The following is an 18,992-nucleotide window of genomic DNA, read 5'->3' on the forward strand; positions in this document are numbered from 1 at the left end:
GACTGGTTGATTTCCCGCCAAAAATTGTTTGCGCAGGCGTTCCGCTGTAACTAGTCACCAGCGTTAGTAGAGCGCGCGTTCAATGCTATCTTGTGGAGGCAAAAATGAACTTCTGGCGAATGACTTGATCGTGAAATGCCGAATTTTCGGCATGGGTTCGCAGAGCCAGTCAGACGCAAGTCAGCTCAATTCTATTATCGTATCCTTTTTAACTCAGCCAGCGTGTATTGTTTAGTAATAGAATTATCAGACAACTTGTAAGTGTTCTCTACGCGAATACTCGCTTTCGAGCCTGAAAGCGTACAAGATTGAAAATAACGTTGCATGATAAACCTACGGGAAAAATTTCCACTGTTGCTCAAAAATAGAAAACTGATGTTCCTGTAAATGACTAATTTAACTTGAAGCAATGGGTGCGTGGAATTTTAAGGCTATCTGTACCGACCACTTCTTTTACCACTGTTGGAACACTTCAGTATGACTCATTACTTTCTCTGTGGGCATTTAGCTAGCTTCATTCATTACAAAGCTAACCAAGGTTTATTGAGATTTTCCGTTATTGTCTCCATGCAAATCAGTCACCATAGAAATTTAACCTAATTTGAAGTAGTACATGTACACACATGTGCACAGTACAAAGGGGTTTCCACTTTACAAGCGATACATATTCATTCTATATTTTATACAGTCCAATTCGGTCAATGACCCTATGAGTGATAAACAAAACAGTAGGCCGATTTGTCAGTTACAAACTTGTGTGATTGTAGACTGAGACTCACACAACATTACAGGTGTAAGTCCTGTTACCATTTAATCAAAACTAGGAAGAAATTTTAGGAACAAACTAGCCATCTGTTATGTGTTTTGATTAAAGAAAACACAGTTAACTTGGCAGAAGGTGAGACAGCAAGCATATATGCTTTGCGCTGTCCAATTACACAGGCATGATGCATATACCGTCGGATAGCACTATCCAATTATATGCATGAGGCATGCACTGTCTTATTTAGTGTTAAAATTGGGCTGGTGATAACCAATCACCTTGGAGAATTATGCTAATTTTTATTAAAGCAACAACCTTTCAATTTTAAGTCCTGAATTAAACCTGCACTGAACTACCAAATATATCATACCTAGATAAGATAAGAGAGTATCCCATCACTATTGTGGCTTAATTACCTTTCAGTAGTATCTTTTGTAAAACTGAATGATATCAGTATAATGAAAATTGTTCCTTAACAGTAATCCAATTGTATCAGAAATCCTTTGGTGAGACTCCAGATAGAACTGAAAAGCTAGGTATTGTTTTATAAAGGATAGTTTTGTTCTAATCAACATTTTACCTTGAACCAAACTACCAACTGCCACAGTTAACCCTATAACTCCTTAGATCTCATCAGCAATTTTCCTGCTGTCTGCCTTACAGTTCTTGTGATGTTAATTTGGAGAATTTGGTATTGGATAAAGTAATAATCCCCTAATGATATTTGACTTTATCCTCATTACTCTTCAGCTTGATATTGTTTTGATATTGTAAGGAGGAATTCTATCTTGGTCACTCATGGGAGTTAAAGGGTTAAAGCTAGGGATGCTGATTTAAACAAGAATAACCATTACAATAATGATGATGGTGTGGTGCTGGTGATTATTATTATTATAACCATTAGTATTTCATGTATCTATACAAAATAAAAGTATTTTTGTTTTGTTAGGTTATTTGAAAAACCTCACAAGTCAAGCTCTTCCCAGTTTATCCTTAGTTGAAGTAGAGGCCCAATTTTTCTCAAGAATCTTGCCAAAGGTAGCCACTTTTTTGTTAAAAACATTTATGTTGACTTAGGGCCCTCAATATACAGCTGAAGAAGCAATTTTCAAATTCAAAAAAGGACTTCTCTGTTAAGGAAAACACACCATCCAATCGTACATTGTACATTGTATACTGTTATTTCATCTTGTAGCCATCTGTTCATCTGTTGCTATGAATATAAACACATTTATAGATAACAAAATTACACTTTTTTTCTCAATTTCATGGGCTTCTTGAAATGTCTAGTGATTATATTTTAACATTTTTACTCCCAAAATATTATCAGTTATTGCCCTTACTGTCTGCCATACAGATCTTGAGATGTTACTTATAGGGGATCAACTAATAATCCCCAAATTTATATCTTTTTCTATTCTCATCAATTGTCTGCTTGATATTGTATTGATATTGTAACTTGGACAAGTTCTTTGTTGGTAACTCATTGGAGTTCAATTGTTATTTTTCTTTGAGTTATGAGTTATAAACCAGCATCACGTCAAAATGATTTTGTACAAGTTTGATTTGTATTTTTCTCATTTCGACATACATTACAGTATTTTCCAATACAGAAAATATATTTCTCAAACTAGCTTAAATTTTTTGACCTTCCATTTGTTTGAAACTATTAACTATTTGTACCTTGGTTGACTGTCTATTAGGTATATGATGCTGTTTATGAGGCCATTTTGGAAATAGAGCAGATTATTAAGTCACTACAAGTGCAGGCTGTTGATCAAGAAAGAAGCCATGACAGATTACAAACAGTCCAGTCACTTCTACAGGTTTGTATTCATGCTCTGATTACAGTCATACTGTCATAACAATATTGTAGCCAGTTGTTAGATATGCACAAATCATGATTTTTCAAACCTCTTGTGGGAAAGGAAATCTGATCAATTATTGCAAGGATAAAAAACCTGAGTTAAAATTAATGTGTTGAATGTGGAGGGAGAAGCCATGCAGTTTTGATATTATGTATCTGGTATTTTGGGAATTGGAAGGTGTAATTAAAAGGGGTGTGATTCTGTCATATACAAAAATAAATGGACTAGGAAAGTGTGGAATAGAAAATTAAATATGAATTAAGACCTAGGAGACAAATGCAATGTCAAGTACTCACTTAATATCATACTTCCTTCTCTTAAATTTTTCTCTGTACATTTTACAGCTAGTTATAGCATTTATGGAGTGTCTGGAGACTTGTGTTGGGAATGTGACTCAACTTTCCCTTACAGAGGAGCTCTTTATTGAACACATTCATTCCCTTCCATCAGCTGTACTGCAGACTGTGAATGCTACTTTTAAACACTGCAAGGTACATTCTAATTGACACTTTTTATTCAAACAAATTCAGATATTACAACATTAAATTGTAAGTGGTTAATTTATATGTGGGAAGTATAATCAAATCATAATAATATTGCTCTACAAATTTGTGATTTTTCCTTGCAGGATAGTGAAAAAGTGTATGGTGATTTGTTCCATGTTGTGTCTCAGGATCTAGCCATGTTGTTTAAGAGATCTTACCAGCTACAGAAGGTAAATAGGTCAACTATATGCTTATAAAGGGCTATTGTTTGTTTTTAGATGCTTATGCCCTTGGCCAACCCATTAAAAAAATTAAAAAGAGAAGAAGGGGGTGTAAAAAATGGAAATCTATCAAAGGAAAGATTTAATGAAAACTAGAAATTTTCTAGCATATGGGTTGAGACAAAACACATCAGAGTATACAATGTATGGTGCTGGTTTGGTCACTACCTATGGTTTGAATGCTTTATCTGGGCTCATATAATACAATTAAACCATTGGAGACCAGGTTTTTTTTACCAGTTAAAAAACAAGAGTTGTGAAAATATCATCCAATATTTTTATTTACCAAAGGGATTGATGGAGGTACTTGACAAAGTCCAGTTAAATTATGATGCATCTGATGAGGATGTTAGAGATATTACAGAAGGTGAGCAGGGGATAATTTGAATTACTTAATAAATAGATGGTAAATTACATGTACTATTATCAAGATCATTCAGAAGGAGAATCATGGAAAAACACTTGCCAGCAAGAGAATTTTATTTTTTTTCCTTCTTAATTGCTATCATGAATTGGAAATTTGTAGCTGATGAAACCTCAGAGTTACTCACTGACACTACAATGATTTTGGTTATATTATGGTATAGTTATGATTAATTTTCATGGAGTGTTGCTCAAACTGTACTTATGTCATCTGCTGGTTTTTCTTTTATGACCCAGTGTGCCATCAGCTCCTTGAAGTTTGCATTCTTATTGGTGATTTGGATACAAGTATATTGGTGAACACATGGAAAGTGTTAAAAAAGTATGTCATTATTACTAACATCAAGTAACAGTAGATAAAGTGTAGTGTATATACATGAAATACATCAATATGTTATCTTGCTCACTGCTCAAACATATTAAAATTTAAATATTTGGATTAAGCATTGTGATAGACCTGCTTTGATGAGATCTAGGAAAGATTCATAAATGTCAGTGTCTGTCAGTTCCCATTTGGATGTCAAAGTTAACAAGTGCCCTTGGTACTAATTCCAGTATTTGTTGCAATGTTTCATTATTGTAATGCACTTGATGTTTCACCACCGCAAAGTATTGAGTTGTGGATTTAAAGCATATCTCAAAATTTTTGGGGATCAACAGACTTGTAACCAAGCATAGAGATCATATCAAGAACTATTTAGAAGTAAGTGAAAAAGTATATGAGGTTTTGGTGAAAATTCATAGTGTATAGATTCTGAGTTGATAATCATTTATAATTAATTATTTATGATACACAGTGATTGACATTTATGTGTTAAATTTTTATTATGTTCTGTATTGCATTTCAAACACACTCCCTATAGAAGCTTTACAATGTTTATGAAGTGTGTATTTACATGTATGTCTTTGGAGACAACTGTTTGTCATACCTTCTCTTCTACCCTGTAGAACATTGGTGAAGACTAAAAATTCTTCCTTGGGGGAGATTGCTTTCAATCTCTGGCCATTACTCTTCATCTTTGATCTTCAATCAAAGATTCTGTCTTCTTGTCTGATTCTATCACAAGTCTGTTGTTGCTATGGGATTTGATTTATGTTCTCTGGTCTTTTTGAGTTGTGCCATTAACCTTCATTGTTCTTTAAAAACTTGTATGTTTGAGTAACTTTTTGTCTTACCTTGAGCTTTGTGTTACAGGTGGACAGGTTGATTTGTCATTTGTGTACCTCAATTGAGACCAAACTAATGCGATGTGTTCAACTTGCCCCATTCAGAGCAGAAGATACTGGTAGTTCTGATGGTCAAAAGGTTATACAGAGGACTTTCTAATTCAGTGCATATCAGTTGTATATTTAACTGTATGGTGTAATTTGATTATTTAGATTTTTGTTCTCATTCTTGAACTTGTGGTGATAGATGTTAGTTGATTTTTCAGGTTACTGGTGATGAAGTGGCTCTGGCTAAGATGCTTAAAATTATGCGATTTTTGGTGGGTCACCTTGTTCATCTCACAAAGGTAAGGAAATGGTCAGTAGATCACTAACCTGCTTTCCATCTCAATCAGTTTCATATGAGCTTCTGTTAAATAATTCTCTGTTTGAGATATATAATGTGATTAATTTGTTGTAGTTTAATACTGAATTCAAGCACATTAGTTTACATGTTCCTTTTTGTCATCAACATTTTTACAGGAATATGATGGTTACTATGACACATGTTTGGAAAATATTTTTCATTTTCTGTTAATGATTCAAAGGTATGTGTAAAACTGTGTTAAATTTTACTTTGACAACTCACATGCTTTTCATATGGTAAAGGAAACTGTCCATCCTGCTAATTTTTTTGAAAAAATTTATATACAAGAGGATAATGGTTCTAAAGCATTCAATGTAATTCACTTGTATTTTATGTACAGCAATTTATAATTAGCACTTGCCCACCCCCATGACACTGTTTCTCTTTAAACTAGCTAGTGTTAGTTTAAGTGTATAATAAGTGTTTCTTTATTTCCATCTCTCAGCACTTTACCTCCAAGCCTAAGTGCTCCAAAAATTGATGCTTCTGCAGTTCAGGGTATAAAATCTGCCTTATTAATAGTGGTGAGCTTAATGTGCAAAATATATTTCTTTGTTTAGTATATAAGTATGTTTTATCATTTTTAACTTGGAAAATAATTGATATTGCATTTTATTACAGCTTGTAAATAGTTCTTAGGTTGCACATGACATTTATGCTTTTTATTTATGGAAACTGTCATGCATAGGGTTAACCTCACAATTTCTGTCTCAAGAGGTATTTTTATTATTATTATTTGTATCTCCTGAATAAAGTATGGTATTGTATTATTGCTTATAGAAATTTGTTTCCTCTATATTCAAAAAATATTCAATCAAAAGTTAATACTGTTTTTTTTACAACTCTTTGTCATATATTTGTCTATAAAAGTTATCATAATTAATACATACATGGGTGGTCATGTTTCCATTACTAATCAAGTCCTTGACACTTCAACTGTGTCATATTTTATGATAACTTTAGTGATAATGGAAGTATTGAGTATGCTTATATGGTAGTGGTAATTATTATTTGAAACATCTTTGTCTTTTCCTAAGGTGGAGCCATTACTTTCTGTTATTGTGAAAAACAAACACTTTGCCAAACTAATAACTAGGAAATCATTAGGTAAGTCGTAAAAATAGGAGGCATTCATCATTCTTTTTGGGCTTTTAGCAGTATGGTCATAGAAAGTAGTTTTTATCTTTGGATTTTCCCAGACAGTCATGGGAGTGTAGTTTCTAATGTAAATCATTATTTTGGTGGATTTTCTTTCAGTGGTGGATGACAAGAGTCACTTTGCACACTGCTGTTTGCTGGTTACTATTCTGAGTGTTCTACCAAGTACACCAGGTAATTAACTTGAACAAACTCCTCCAATACTAACTGTAATGTCTACCAAATCTTAACTGCTAACTGCAACCGCTATAAACTCCTTTTTGATTAATACAGCTGAAAAATAACCTCATTTTTGTCATTTCTATCACTACCTAGGCTTCTAAAAGTTTCCTTTTTTTGCTACTTAATTTACATTTGTCTGGTAAGAATTAAAATACAATCAGTGGCCCAGATCTTGATAGCCTTAATCTTTCACTCGATTGGTCCTAATGTCATTGCCTCCACCTCCCCACTCCTCTAATGTTGAGTTTTCTATCTTTAACCTCAGTTGCAGACTGAGTTCAACATTATCTTGGAAAGGTTGTGCTTCTATATTGAATAAGAACTTCTAACGGAGAAAACTTTGGCATGTGCCATCATTTATACCTCTGATTGTGCACTTTTTGTCTGAATTGCAATGTGGCTGGTTATGTGGGTTGATTTGATTTGATTAAAAGAAAGGAAGTAATTTTTACTGCAATGTTTTTCTAAAGTCTTCACTAATAATGCAGTGTTGTTGTTGTTTTTGTTTTTGTAGAGGATGTATTTGCATATTGGATCTCACCTACTAATTACCCAGAGGTAAGGTACAGGGTGTAACTCTGCAACTCTTGCAACAGAGAGAAAAATGTAAAAAGTGGCATTGCCATGATAATTGCAAGGTCTGTTAAAGAAATATGTATGTATATAACAACAAGCAAAAGAAAAAAATTTCCTTACGCCATTTAGCATGTTACGGTATTTATTGTCTTCAACAGGAGGAATGTTGTCATTCACTTTTGGAGGCAGTGTTTCAGTATTTCAGTCAGTGTAAGTATTCTTTGATGATGTGCTGTTAACATGCATGCATGTTTTAATATGTGCATTTCTATTATTTTCAGGTGTTGTGGAGGTTAGCCTGCCATTATGTGTAGAAGGTGTGATGAGCAAGGGAAAACCATTGAGGTGTGGCCATGTGCTAAAAGAAGAAAAAATTACAACTGTGTTGTTACATTAAACTAGGGAGTTAATAAATGTTATTAATCAATGAATATAATTATAGAACCTCAACCTCTTTTTACTTGGTGGTGGGCCTTGTTCTGTAGAATTATCGGATCATGTGTACTATAGGTGGCCTCAGTCGACATATCGGCTGATGGTCGACTATCGACTGACTATAGGTCGACTATCGGTTGACAGTCGACCGACTATCGGTCGATAGTCGACTGATAGATCGGCCGACAGTGGACCAATATAACGGCCGACAGTCGATCGATAAATGTGCCCATATTGGCTGATGCATCGGCCGACAGTTGGTCGATATATCGGTCGATTGTCTACCGATAGTCAACCGATATATCGGCCAACAGTCGACCAATATATGTGTACATATTGGGTGATGCATTGGTCGACTATCGGTCTACTGTCGACCGATAGTCGGTCGATTGCTGACTGATATATTGCTAGTCCTATAATGTGGAGTGCAGTACTGTGCTCACCTTAGGTCCAGCATCTCTTGACTAGGAAGTCAATGTGTACTTATTGACTGTACAGATGATGTACAGAGTGCAGCAAGGTCCATGGGCCTTGACTGAGAACCAAATATTATCCCATCCGGCCTGACCAAACTCAGGCAATAAGAATTTTATCATATGACCACTGAATGTTGAAAATTTTTGTTTCAACCTAGATAGTATGTGATATAAGCTCATGGGACAACAACAAAACAGATTCTAAATTGGGAAGTTTTGCTTTGTATTTCTTGTCAGAACTTTTAAAACCCATAATTCATAAAAAGAAAAAAACACTAATTTTTGTAGTCTGTGTGAGTGCAGGGCCAGACAGCTTATTAGGGACCAACCCACATCAACCTGTCTGGCCTTACACATGTCAGCTTTCACTATGGTTTCTATGGGCTTGCACACAGGGCCATACATGCCATATGATAATAAATGTTATTGGTCAATAAATAAAATATTTTTAAACCTATTTTCCCCCTAACTAAGGAGTTTGGACAATTTGTTGCATTAATTGTCTAAAGCTTGCTAACCATTCAATATTTTATGCTCACTAGGCAATTAATTTGAAGACTGACAAAGATAAATTATCATTTTGATTCTGTTGTTTCCTCAGAGAGGTAACTTTGTATGAGCATGTTTGTACTAGAATGTGCTCTCTTGTGGCTTCCACACCGGCAGTATGTTTTTCTGCTGTGGTAAGTAGTGCTAATAGAAACACAGTGCTCATAACTTGTCTTAAATGTCAGGACATTGAGAACCATGTTGTAATTTGCTTCAAGAATGGCTCAGTTCTTACACTGACAGACCAGTTGATTGCAATACCTCTGAGACAAGACACCTTTACCACATTGTTTGAACTCAGAGAATTGAAATGTAGTCAGGTTGTGAACATTCATGCAATGGTTTTCTTTATTTCATTTGAACTTTTTTCATCTAAAATATTCCTTTTTTTGGCTTCAATTTTCCTCAATTTTCATGCAATGATCTATTTATCTTAACCCTCTGATTCCCAAGATCTGATTGATAATTCTCCCCTCTAGCTGCTACACAATTCCTTGTATATTAATTACAAGAATTTACTGTTAGACCGAGATCAGAATTTCTACTGATTTAGTTTAAGTTTTAGTATTCTTGTTACCTGTTTGCTGGATCATGTATGGATATTATAGGGAGAAGTTGCATGTCAATCACTTTTGGGAGCTAAAGGGCTAACATATCTGGGGTTTTACTTCAATTACACCTCCCCTTTATTTCCTTTCTCTTAGGAACGATGCCTGTTGGAGCACATCCTTCAGGATGACCTGCTGTGTGCTTTGCTCTCGAGTGACGTGTGGTGCTTCATGGCAAGGTAGACATACAGTGTCATGTTTGATACGTGCTATTCAACTACTTTTCATTTAGTGCATATCAGAAGACCCTACAACATAAGTTTTTTGTCTACATGTAGGTGGGGCTCTGCCGAGCTGTGTTCGGGACATGTGATAGTTCTTACTCAACTGGTAGGTGAATTTTCGACTCTGGGGCAATTTATAATGATAAATGATGATAATAACAATGATAATGATAATAATAATGATACTGATGATAATAACAATAACAATAATAATAATAATAATAATAATAATAATAATAATAATAATAACAACAATAACACTGATAACAATAATAGCAATAATAACAATAATAAGATTTTAAAGTAGCGTACATTCCATGAGGTGGCTCTTCTTTTCTACCGTTTCCAGGTCAAATTGGAATTTGGGATGTTGGGAAGGGAAGTTTGAGTCTGGGTTTGCCACTGAGGCCTTCAAACACCAACCCTTGTGAAAAAAAAAACCTTTCATTCTTCTACCCTGCCTAGGATACTATTTCTCGCGTTTTGTGACAGAAGTAGGCTCCCTACTCTTCAGGTTTATAAGCTAGGGATCATTTATTCATGTTGGCTTACAGCAGGTGACTACCGTATTAGAAATGTCCGTCAGCGAGGCCTTCATTTTCAGTTGACTGCAAGGTCCTCGTTGCAAAGAAGAAAATAAAAAACAAAACAAAAATTACAGGCTATTTTATCAGTACGTGAACTTTTGGAAACACTGACTTACAAAAGGTATTTTGGGATTTAACAATAGTTGTCGATTAAGATTCCCTTGGTGGATAAAACGCTAAAGTATTTGTACATGCAGCGTCTCTGGATGACAAAAAGCAATAATTTCGCTCTGTGGTTCGGTGGGCCACAACGTATAGGAACACTTAGCGGAACGTTTTGTGGCGAACTGTGGATCAGTCTAACATTCATTACGGTCATTGTTGGCTTTGTTTCGCAGTTATCACAGTTGCCTGCTTCAAGTGCTGGTTATGTCCATTTGTCGCTGCTCATTCAACGTCTTACTCGCCTTATGGCTGTGGAACATCAAGTACGTGTTGTCTGATAAAACTTCCTTGGTTTTCTTTTACTTGCCATTCTTTATGTATGACAATTATTGGCTTACGATTAGTTATGAAACATTTAAGTACTCAACGTCCGCTTTCGGTTTTCTACTTTTGTTTGAGAATAGCAGAAACAGTATCTATATATCATAGGTGTTTACTTCAATTTTCGGTCAAACGTTTTTCGGTAGGAGAATCTTGCTGTTTCTTTTCCACCGTCGAAAGAAGAAAACATCGCCGCGTGGTGCATTTATCCCTTACGAGATATGCCCGAGAGCGTCAAGAAGAAGGTAAAGGCTTGCTAATCTTGAAACGAGTACTCAATGCAATTGGAAAAAAAAATATGCTTAATTCTTAATTTACAGATTTTAGGAAACAATTCGAAAGTACCTGAGCAGTCATACTAATACAATTATTCACCTCTGGCTCAGTGAACATTTTTTAATAATATTCACTTCGCCTTCGGCGAATAATTGTTAAATAGGTATTGGTGATCATGCCGAAGTTTGTGCCTCGTCTCAGGGGCTTTCAAGGCAGGAATTTTGTTTGTGACGTCAATGGCAGGGCTTGAATAGAAATTGTTGGTTCTCCACTTGGATAAGATTCTCGAGCATTGCATTTGGCCTTGTGTCGCATGGTTCTTCAGAATTTTTACAGGTGCACAGGACTTAAAATCTGGAGTGCAGTGCACTAACCTTTACTTCAAGAGCTTCTTTATTTTTCTTTTCCTTTGTTTTTAAGACCTTAAGAATCAGCTTGTGAACTACTGTATCTTCGTTTGGTCAAAAAGGTTCAATCATCTTTTAGTTGTAAACGAGCTTAAACACTGTTCATTTCTCGTTGTAAAATCAAAAACTTAGCTCCGGTTTCATGTCATTGTTCCGTTATTATATTTTACCAAGTCTCATTCCAGTAATACTGGGCTCAAATCTTGTGAATCCTCTGAAATGTCCTTGAATTTTAGGTTTGCCGTTCTCTTGTTCCCTTGTGTGTACAAGTTTGTCACTCGCGAATAGCGAACCAATCAGCAGAAGACAACGAGCTCATGGTATGTACCTTGACAATTAAACATAACGACTTGTTTGAATGCCACTTTACTTTACTTTTACAGCTATCTACCGATATATAATTAAGCCATCTCACCGTCTTCATTTTTTCGCAAGCTAACATAAGAAAAGATGATACCGGAATGAGATTCATTATCTTCCAATACAGGTGGTTCACTTCGTCTTAAATTTACAGTCTTTTTCATGTTTTCTGTCACGTTTCTAGTCACTTTCGAAGTAGTTTCTCGACACTTTCGGAGTAGATCTGCCTGATTACGAAATTTATCGACGAGCTTATCGTCATTACCACCATTCCATACTTACTTCTATGTTTCTTTCTTTCTTTGTTTTCGGTTGCTTCAGTCGCGCTGCTTAAGTTGTCTCCGGCGAGTTTACAGCCTACCCAAAAGGGAAGGCTATATACCTCCTGTTCATCACTCTGCTACCATTGGTCTTATCAACGACTTGTGGTCGCTTTGTTGTCAAGGAAGTGAGCAAGTAGAAGTAAGTTTTATCTTAGAAAAGATGAAGGGAACACAGAAATTTGGACTTGATCTTGATATTCACAGATCACTATTTCCCCCCCCCCCCCCGGCTCTGACCAACGTCAAAATGCGAGCGAAATAACAGCCGAGGAAGGACTTACTGACCACGAACGTTAAAGGCGGGTGGGGAATTGCTCCGGCGCTTCCCAACCCCAGCTCTGCGCTGCCTTGCTTCACTGAAAGGTAGAAACAAAACTGCTGTGGACAGGGTATGACTTGAGTCCATCTAGTATAATAATCCCGGATTTTATCTGTTAAGTAAGAGACAGTTTTTTCGAGACTTACTCAACTTGCAATACTAACTTTACCAACACATTACTCAACATATATTTACTTCCGAAACTAACCTTACCGCCAAAATTTCTCGTTAATTTTGCAGCGATTTAGAATCCATATGTGGTGCAAGTTACTGGATTTGACGTCCACCTTGCTTCCCTTGATCCAGCCTGAAGATTACGCAACGGTACAGTGCGGTTTTGGGTTTCCTGTTGAAAGAAAGTATTTGTGTTATTAGCTTAAAATAGAATTTATGTTTTTTGTTGTTACATTTTAACAGATAGTTATTGGCTTACGAAGTCTCCTTGATAAGAAGCCTACTGTAGGAGTTCGCCAGGCAGCCGCAGAGTTTCTCGGGAGATGCGGCAGTAAAGAAATCCCAGAACACCTTGAGGTACGAAGAAGCTAACCGTTTTGGCTTTTGAGCTTATGCGAGCTAACCCTAAGCTAACCCTAACTTGAACCTAACCTAATGTGCTTATGTTAGCTCAAAGTCTGCCTTAATTTTTTTTGGCTGGTTTAGGTGATCAACTTCACAAGTATTAGCAATGATTAAGACAAAATATCCTCTGTTTTGTTTTTGTTTGGTTGTTTTTTTGTTTGCTTTTTTTTTAGCAGAGTTCCATTCACAGAGCGACTACCGTTAGCGGGGTCGCTTACAGAAAATTGAGCCATGCGATTGCAACAAGAAAACAAAAACAATGAATCCCATCTTAATCTTATGTGATGTTTGCTTTTTTTTATTCCCAAGCATTGATTGAAACAATTTAGTTTATTTGCAATTCCTGTTCGTTTCCTATGTTGTGTCTGGTTAATTTTTTTTTCTAATAGTAGTGGCACTGCATGTAGAGAACTTTTCTCTAGATTATGGCAGTTATTTTGTTCTGGTTGTGACCTATTGATATTTGTTGCTACCAGTCCGCAGTGTTAAGCGACATCAGCGCCATGTTCTCCGCATTGGTCAATGACACGCACTGGTTGGTTCATCAGCAAGCATTTCAGAGCGTTAAGGCATTCGCAGAGGTATTAGGATTTATTCAAACATTGAAATTTAAAATTATAAATCCTGTTGATTTTATTGAAGGGGTTTTTAAGAAGTTCATTGAAATCCAGTAGGGTGTGATGATAACTCAAGAATTTTCCACCTCACTTTAGCAAGCTCTATGATTGTTGTTTTGTTCCCAGGTCACCCGATACACTCACGTGATGGGAGATTGTGTTCCAGAGAATTTACTTCCCAGTTTGTCAGATTTTCTAAATCAGGTTAGTTCATTTGCTACTATATTTTTTCCTTTAACCCTTAAACCCCTCAGTGTGAGGAACATCTAATTTCTCCTTACAACATCAACCCTAAATCAAACATGAAGGTCATGAGAATAAAGAAGATGATCACCAACTAAAGAAGCTCTTGATTGTTGGACAAATTCTCCTTGTCAGCACCTTAGGAAATGTCTGGGGCGTAGTATGGAGAATATTCATACTGATCGATGTTAGGAAGTAACGGAAATAGAATCAGATCAGTGGATAGCTAATATGTTACTTTGTTGTTGTGTTTAAGCTTCCTTATGAGCACAGTGAACTCGGAGATGGAGACTTGACTAATATGTTACTTTGTTGTTGTGTTTAAGCTTCCTTATCGGCACAGTGAACTCGGAGTTGGAGACATGACTGTATCCTTTGCCTGAGTCGCAGTGGTGTAACTTCTGTAAAAGTAACTGAAAAGTGGAATATTTTTTGCGCGCTTCTTTCAGTTTTTTTCCTTGACAGGATATGTAGGAATTCGATGTAGAGTTTTTAAGACAACAACTCGGAACGGAGGCATGGAGTAAAACACAGATCACGCCGTCCAATGACATTCAAGAAACAGAGATACCATTTATGGACACAAGGGGTCGATTACGGAACGATAGTGCGAATGAAAACAAAGAGATAGAGGTAGTCATCAAACCCTTCGAATTTTATTTTTAAAAAAAATTTTATGATTTTGCCTTTATTTGCGTTGTGCATCACTCAGACTTAGTCTGGATAATGCACAACGTTCACGTCGTACTCATAACTCTGCAAGTACTCAAAAAGGAGTCGCAAATGGCAAGGGGTTGTAGCTGTGTTTGAAAATGTTTGTGCATCTCAACTTTCAAGAAAATTGCATCACCGAATCGTGATCCAATGATTGATGGACTTTGTGGGAATGGGATTGATGGAACTTTCTTTGTTGCAGCCCGAACCAAAACGTTTAAAAACACAGCACGATTTACCCAGTGAAAGTCAGGTAAGGTGATAATAAATTTCTCGATTAGGTTTCTTTCCTTCCGTTGTATTTTCGTTTGCATACTTTAATCCGGCCGGAATATAGTAAATACTAATCCACGACCTTGTTGTTTATATTTACAGGGGGAGGCACTTTATGATGAAGCGATACAGAAATTGAAGATACCTGTCTCAACAATCCTTGATCTAAGAAAGCAGTTTGCCCCTTCAGCAAAAGTCGTAGAGAACGTGGAAGAAATTCAAACATTGTTGCAAAAGTTTCTCAGCGGAAGCGCCGCTAAATGATACACTCGCCGTGCAGCAAATCGCAACTGAGTGGATAATGAATGACAAGAATGCGCTTTATGTGTGCAAAGTTTGAGTTTGCATCTTCAAGGCATTCTACAAATGTTGCGCTCTTTTCTATAAATTCCGTATTTTTCACACGCCTGACCTTTCACAGACACCAGATTTGTTGACTGGACATATTAATATGTATGCTAGATTCGACTAGATTCGAAGGATGTTGTTTTTAAGTGAGTTTTTTTATAACTTGTAAATAAAGAAAATTGAAATCACCAGTACATATGTGATAGGTGTTATTTTGTTATTTCTCTTCTAACTGAAGCCAATCAGAGCAACTGATCAATTCTACCAAAGGGACAAATGGAAAAACGAATAATTACCTTTTCCTTCAAGGGCCTTCTGTTGTCCCGTCTTGAAATCGGTCATAGTATCAGATGAAACTTAAACCCCGTTCAAACGGTCATGATAGTTGATGATAGTTTCAATAAACACACGCGTTTGAACACGAACTATCATGCACTATCGTCAACTATCATGTAGTTTGAACGTGTTGAAATTGCTGTTTGAACGAGCGGATGATAGTTTCTCGGTCAGCATATTGCCAAAAACTGGCTAAAACCGAAGTGGACGTAGGTAAAATGACTAAACCAGCCGTCGAAATTTCGCAGAGTGTCTCGTAGTTCATTCTCATCATTTCCTGGTAGGCTTCAGTATCTTCGATTCGCAACTTCTTTACTAAAATTTCAAACACCACCGAAATTGCTGGCCTCAGCGCGCGCCATATTTGTTTACAATCACGCGATTTCATTATTGTGTGATTTTGTCAATTGTCATCAACTATCATGACCGTTTGAATGGGGCTTTAAGTTTCTAAAGAAACTCTGGTGCGGCGTCGGTGGGGGGTATTACAAGATGATTTGGTCAGAGTGAAGGACGAAGTCAAGACGAAGGGCTAACGCACGAAACGTCAGCCTTAGAGGCTCTTTACGGTGGCCGAGTTACATTATCAGCTAAATTGATAAAACCAAATAATCTTAGATTTGAGTAATTTGATTAACGTGCAGGTGTGAACCAGCAGAGTGTAAAGTGGCTTGGACTTCTGTACTGGAATGGGTAGCAACGCAGTAATTGGCTGTGGATTGAATTGTGTGTGTTTGTTCTGGTTATCGTCAGTAAAATACCTGCGCCCAGTTGTGCTAAGGCCGATATAGCTCTAACCAAAGGTTACATTTTAATCCGGGCTTCTTTTATTCATTTTTTCAAGAGCCTTTTGGAATAATTTTTTTCTATTCATTTTCGAGTATGCAATGATCCATTTGTTGGTGAGAAAAATTGTACTGAATTTTCTTTTAAAGCTTTCATATCTGAAATTCGATTTCACGGTAACCTTGGGTTATTTTAAACCAGCTTCCAAAAACCCTGACCCTATTGTTTGGGGAAAGATCGGTTATTTCACTTTGTCTCTCTTTTCGCATCTGTATGAATGGGTATCGGCAGACTGTTGGGTAAGCCCTGAAGGGTAGCCAGCTATCACTTTGAAACCAGCTTACTCTAAATTATTTTCATACAAAAAGTTATTGATGAGGTGAATTTGGCCATTGTTGGGATAATTATGATGGCCCTGGGAATGAGGAAGACATAAAAAGTTAGTTCCTCTGTGTCACAGCTCGGATATGAAAACCAAACTAGTTGTGTCTATCGCTTCAGGGAATCAGGAAAAGAAAAAAGGAGAGACCTTGACAATGAAGTTGAGATTAGACCCATATCAGAAGCGCCATAAATGGAACTTAGGGAAAATTAAGAAGAAAACCTTAAAATTTTAATGTAAACATGCCTGCTTTCCCCCTACAGTGAAAATGGCTCTCATTAATGCCATGTCTTCCCGTACCATTAATCACTTTGACGTACATCACGGCTGTATTACGACAGTGCAAGATTTGAACGCAATAATTATTCGTGTCTTGTAACAAATATTTTGTTGTGCAACGTGGGCTGTCAATAATAATTTTTCTGAAAACGCTTTCTGTCTGTGCCTAGCGGCGTGAAAACATTTCGCACTTGTTCTGATGCAGCTGCAGTTCCTCAAATATAGGTTCAACAATTTTTTTCCTTTTTTTTACTGCGATGATATCATTAAGTAGGGATCCGCCACAATTAAGTTGTCGGATTTTATGAATTACGGGGGCGTATAATACGATTTTGCTTTTTCGATACTGCTTCTAATTTTTCATAGTCTTTTTTTTTTCATTTTCAACACATTTGAAAACTCGTAACCATAATCATTGGCTTACACGTGTTAACACTGTGAATTGGAATAAATAAACCTTAACTAAACTTCGATTTACATAAAGCGCTCTTATTTGTAATGTGCACCTAGGAGTAATTGTTTTATTTTTACGAAAGCGGCATAAATATATTTTAAATACATATTTATAGTCTTAAAACGTTTCTCTGTTTTATATGGAAATAAAAAATTTAATCGAGAGGGATTATTTCGGATTTGCAGTTTATATTTCAAGAGCCATTAAGTATTTGGAATGTTAAATGTACCACGGTCTTATTTGGAAACATGCAAATAAAGATTTTCGCTTTTTTCCCACATGCCCGTTGGCCATTTATGAAAAATTTAATTCTCTCTTTGTGCTTTTCTGTAATTATTTCTGTAGTCACCACGGCTAAAAATTCGTGCCTCGTGTAAAACACGGTTCTTATGGTCGTTGATTAAGGTTTGAACGGCGTAGTTGTCTAGGAACGTAGAAACTTGAGAAACGAAACTACAAGGCCACTCAGACCTTCTTTATGAAAGTTTTTCGCAAACGAAGTTATTTTGCTCGTTGAATTATTGATAGTAAACAGATTGCTTTTCTCATTTTGTTTTGCTTTTTTATTCCTTTAAATATTGTTCACATTTATGAAGCAAGCGGTATTGAAAAGTTATATTGAACGCCGTGCCAATTCACTGTATTCATCATTATGTTTGTTCAAACTTCATTTATTTTAAGCTCTGTGTTATATGTTACTGCAATAGACACTGTGAACTATAAGATATAAATATTCTTTGCTATTGTCCAAATGGATCAGATAAATAGAATCAATATTATGCACAAAAAATGCTTTCAAAACATAGTACGTTTAGCATAATTTTTCTTCTACCCCAGCAAAGCGCTTCAACTATTTAAAAATATTTTTCTCATCGTCGCGACACTTCGCTCCTGATACGTCTGTGTAAAACCACTTCAGACTTTATCGCATCCATCTCACAGTTAAATATGAATTTTTCAGTAACACGGGTGTGACTCTGTAGCGGTTGTTGATCGAATCACTTGTGAAAATATTTTAATAAACGATTTTAATCGAAAAACTCTTTACCCCTTCTGGGAGAAAATCAGAATTTGTTTCCAAAATGAATTTCTGATGCCTAGCTTCGCAATTTAGGTTTCGAGCTCATTTTACGAAACCAACTTTCTGTTTAAGTGGCAAATTGTCATCGTGGAAAGCTCGGATAGGTTTGTGTAATATTCAACTTCGAGTACGACGATTATTTGTCTACATGTTCAAGTAAGTGACGTGAATGTACTGATATTACGTTTCAGAAACTTCACCAATAAACAGCTCTCTTGATTGTGCGTCTCTTTTCAATGGGCCTGTTTCTGTCGAAATTATACAGTACGCAAGCCTACGCGAAATATTTTCTTTGACATCACGGAATTCAGGCCAACGTTAAACTAATAATTTCACGGAATTCCTCAATTCGCAGTGATGCACTTGGTGCCGGTGTAAATCGTTGTCTCTTCCGTTCCAAGTACTTTGAAAAATTAGTTCCCAAACTGCATAAAATTACATCATTAGGTTTTTGTTTTTGAATGTGTCGAAACAGATAGGACGCGGCTTAATGACTGCTTT

General features: G+C 36.2%; 1 protein-coding gene across 1 annotated transcript; it reads left to right on the forward strand.

The window, feature by feature from the left end:
* Window positions 1-87: 87 nt before the first annotated feature.
* LOC131778710 (FIGNL1-interacting regulator of recombination and mitosis) lies at window positions 88-15,359 on the forward strand. Its single transcript, XM_059095135.2, has 33 exons — window positions 88-199; window positions 1,260-1,299; window positions 1,713-1,801; window positions 2,467-2,589; window positions 2,976-3,122; window positions 3,260-3,346; window positions 3,689-3,764; window positions 4,058-4,142; window positions 4,481-4,523; window positions 5,016-5,126; window positions 5,254-5,334; window positions 5,510-5,574; window positions 5,839-5,917; window positions 6,431-6,500; window positions 6,651-6,725; window positions 7,288-7,331; window positions 7,508-7,559; window positions 7,631-7,694; window positions 8,862-8,943; window positions 9,514-9,596; window positions 9,696-9,747; window positions 10,567-10,656; window positions 10,861-10,959; window positions 11,634-11,717; window positions 12,079-12,219; window positions 12,640-12,723; window positions 12,817-12,930; window positions 13,455-13,559; window positions 13,722-13,799; window positions 14,165-14,206; window positions 14,313-14,471; window positions 14,755-14,805; window positions 14,928-15,359. The coding sequence occupies exons 1-33, from the start codon at window positions 152-154 to the stop codon at window positions 15,087-15,089; spliced, it is 2,805 nt and encodes a 934-aa protein (XP_058951118.2). The 5' UTR covers window positions 88-151; the 3' UTR covers window positions 15,090-15,359.
* Window positions 15,360-18,992: the final 3,633 nt, after the last annotated feature.

Source organism: Pocillopora verrucosa, chromosome 4 (genome assembly GCF_036669915.1).
Source record: "Pocillopora verrucosa isolate sample1 chromosome 4, ASM3666991v2, whole genome shotgun sequence".
NCBI lineage: Eukaryota > Metazoa > Cnidaria > Anthozoa > Scleractinia > Pocilloporidae > Pocillopora > Pocillopora verrucosa.